The sequence below is a fragment of the Microtus ochrogaster genome, linkage group LG5, assembly GCF_000317375.1.
Source record: "Microtus ochrogaster isolate Prairie Vole_2 linkage group LG5, MicOch1.0, whole genome shotgun sequence".
Taxonomy (NCBI): Eukaryota; Metazoa; Chordata; class Mammalia; order Rodentia; family Cricetidae; genus Microtus; species Microtus ochrogaster.
Window position 1 is genome coordinate 14,510,470 of NC_022031.1, and position 3,166 is coordinate 14,513,635.

At 47.3% G+C, this 3,166-nt stretch overlaps 1 protein-coding gene across 1 annotated transcript in view; it reads left to right on the forward strand.

The window, feature by feature from the left end:
• Positions 1 to 3,166, forward strand: part of Prdm14 (PR/SET domain 14) — a 15,468-nt gene that overhangs the window by 5,677 nt on the left and 6,625 nt on the right. Inside the window, exon 5 of the mRNA XM_005362352.1 lies at positions 2,451 to 2,653. Coding sequence (XP_005362409.1) covers positions 2,451 to 2,653 — 203 coding nt within the window. The remainder of the gene's footprint in view (positions 1 to 2,450; positions 2,654 to 3,166) is intronic.

Genomic DNA, 3,166 nt, shown 5'->3' on the forward strand with positions numbered 1-3,166 from the left:
GGCTCCAAAGCCACAGAGAAACCCTGTCTCGAAAAACGAAAAAAAAAAAAAAAAAAAAAAAAAAGATTAATTTATTGAGAAGATATACAAGTGCCGGCCTCTGCTCTCTGCAGATAGGACTTTCTTAGTCTGCTGCTGTGATGGCGATTGAATCATGCCAGGCACTTGCTCTGCCACTGACCCACACCCTCGTCCACGATCAATGCTTTTTGAGATGCTTAATAAAACGAAGAGTTGGGCATAGCGGTGCCTGTCTGCAATCTTCATACTTGGGAGTTAAAGCAGAATAACTTCAAGTCCAGTGTGGATTACACAAGGAGATCCTGTCTCAAACCAAAATCGAATCCCTGGGGCAGAGAACAGTGCTGGTTGTTCTAGAGGATCTGGGTTCGATTCCCAGCACCCACATGACAGTTTACAACTGCCTATAACTTTACCTCCAGGGAATCTGACACATTCACACAGACCTGCATGCAACAAAATACATGAAATAAACATTAAAAAAAAAATTCCTTTCTCAAAGGTATTGGTGGGCTCCTTCCCAGAAACGGTTGGAAAGGCACACTGGGAACTGGGAATTGTTGTAAGTGGGCTATTGGAATAGACAGAACATGCCTGGAGGTGGAGCAAGTCACCAAATCCACCCTAAGCTGGGACCCCTAGAGCACATGGCAGCCTGCAGGCAGCTCAGCAGGTTGGAGAGTGTCCTTTCCAGGGTCCTGTGGTGGACTAACCCTCTTCCAGGCTGCTGGTTGGCTTGTCTTTGCAGCCCAGTTTTCCTTGTCACCGAGAGGGACTCCAAGCTTTCATTGCTTATTGTAGCTTGGAGGGTCTAGTGAATCTTCCATTTCAGGGATTCCTGAGGCTGTTTCGAATTTTTGTTTTGTTTTGTTTTTTGAGATAGGGTTTCTCTGAGTTGCTCTGGCTGTCCTAGAACTCGCTCTGTAGACCAAATACCCTCTGCCTCTTCCCTGCAGTGCTGCAGTGCTGGGATTAAAGGCATGCTTTTTCTGCAGATTCTCACCTAGGCCCACTCTTGGCCCCCTGGAGAGCAGACCATCAGGTCTCTGGTGCTAGGATCTGGAGCATCTGAAGTGGTACTTTTGGAGACTCTCACCTGTCCCCAGTACATTCACACCTCTTGTTTGTTTGGGCTTTGAGTTGTCTTTGTTTTGAAACAGTTTTACTATAGCTTTTCTGACCTGAAAGCCTTGATCTTCCTGCCTCTGGTGGTGACACTGCTCCTGACAGGGACACCTGGATCTGGCATTTCTCTGCCTCTGACTTTGTCGGCTTCCTTCCCCCTCCATTGACAAAAACAGATTGAACCCTTCTGGGCTTGTCTGTCTTTGCTCAGTGACCTACCTATCGCTCCTGTGACTGAGACTTTTAAGCGTGAACTAATGAAGGCAAGATGCTTTCTGTTAAAGATGTGTCTGTCTGACAGAGTCGCACTGACTGGCCTCAAGCTCAGCCATCCTGTTCAGCTTCTCCAGTGCGGAGATCCCTGGTGTGCCCACCATGGGCATGCAGCTCACCCTTTCTGCTATGTGAACATTCTAGCTCTGGGATTGTTCCCACGAAGTTCAGAGCAATGAAGTGTGAACTCAGAGGGAACAGCTCTTGGAAGCCTGGGGAGCTGGTTATGGGTGTTCTGGTGTTACTTTTAAATTTGTAGTTCAGTTTGCTTTTTTTTTTTTTTATTGGGGTTTGGGTTTGCTTTTTTTTTTTTTTTTTTAAAATATTTATTTATTTATGATACAATATTCTATTTGCATATATGCCTGCTAGAAGAGGACACTAGACCTCTTTACAGATGGTTGTGAGCCACCATGTGGTTGCTGGGAATCGAACTCAGGTCCTTTGGAAGAGCACGCAATGATCTTAACCGCTGAGCCATCTCTCCAGCCCTGGGGTTGACTTTTCAAGACAAGTCTTATATAGTCAAAGGTGACCTCAAACAGGTGTGTGCCACCACATCCAACTCTGGTGTCTGTTTGTTTTCTTCCTTCCTTCCCTCCTTCCTTTCTGTTTAATTTTTTTGTTTGTTTGTTTTTTGCTTTTGTTTTTTCAAGACAGTGTTTCTCTGTGTATCACTCGCTGTCCTGGAACTCATTCTCTAGATCAGGTTGGTCTCCAACTCACAGAGATCCCCTTGCCTCTTCCTCCCTAAGTGCTGGGATTATCCACCATTGCCCGGCTCTTCTTCATTTGTTTGTTTTGAGACAGGGTTTCTCTGTGTAGCCCTGGTTGTCCTGGAACTAGCCCCGTGGACCAGGCTGGCCTTAAACTCAAAGAGATCCGCCTGCCTCTGCCTCCCAAGTGCTGGCTTTAAAGGCGTGCGTCACCCTACCCAGATGTTTGTGGTTTTTCCAGTCCTGACTGAGGAAGGGAAGAGGCGGGAAGGTGGCTACCTCACCCTCCAGCACTTGCACCCCTGTTTTTGACAGAGTCTGCCGAAGGCTACCGGTGTGAACGCTGTGGAAAGGTGTTTACCTACAAATACTACAGAGACAAGCACCTCAAGTACACTCCCTGTGTGGACAAGGGTGATAGGAAGTTCCCGTGTTCTCTCTGCAAAAGATCTTTCGAGAAGCGCGATCGCCTCCGGATCCACATTCTTCATGTCCATGAGCGGCACCGGCCCTACCTGGTGAGCTTGGTGGTTTGGTGTTCATCTTTGCGTTCTGTCTTCACACTCCCTATCCTCCTGAACACATGGAGAGAGGCTCTCAGGAGGAACTGAGGACCCGAGGGCTGCCTCACCGTTGTACTGTGAAGAGGCAGTTGTGTGAGGATAAGCCTGTGTCAGGATTTGAGCCCAAGACAGAATGAGAAACACGGAGATAGGAGTGGACTCCTGGGTTAGGGAAGGTGCCCCAAAAAGAGGAGTGTACTTTCTTGGTCCACCAGACCCGAAATAGTAACATGGAGACTTATTTTTAATTATGAAAGCAGGGCATTTAGCTTAGGCTTGTTCCCCGCTAGCTCTTGTAGCTTAATTAACCTTTATTAATTTATGTTCTGTCACATGGTTTTTACCTGTCCCGTTCTGTATGCCCGACTTCCTGTGCATCTTGTTGGTGTCACCCAAGTGCCTAGATGCATCCCGAATTCGGCTCTCTCCCCGGAAGTCCAGTCTATTCTCTCCTGCTATTGGTCATTC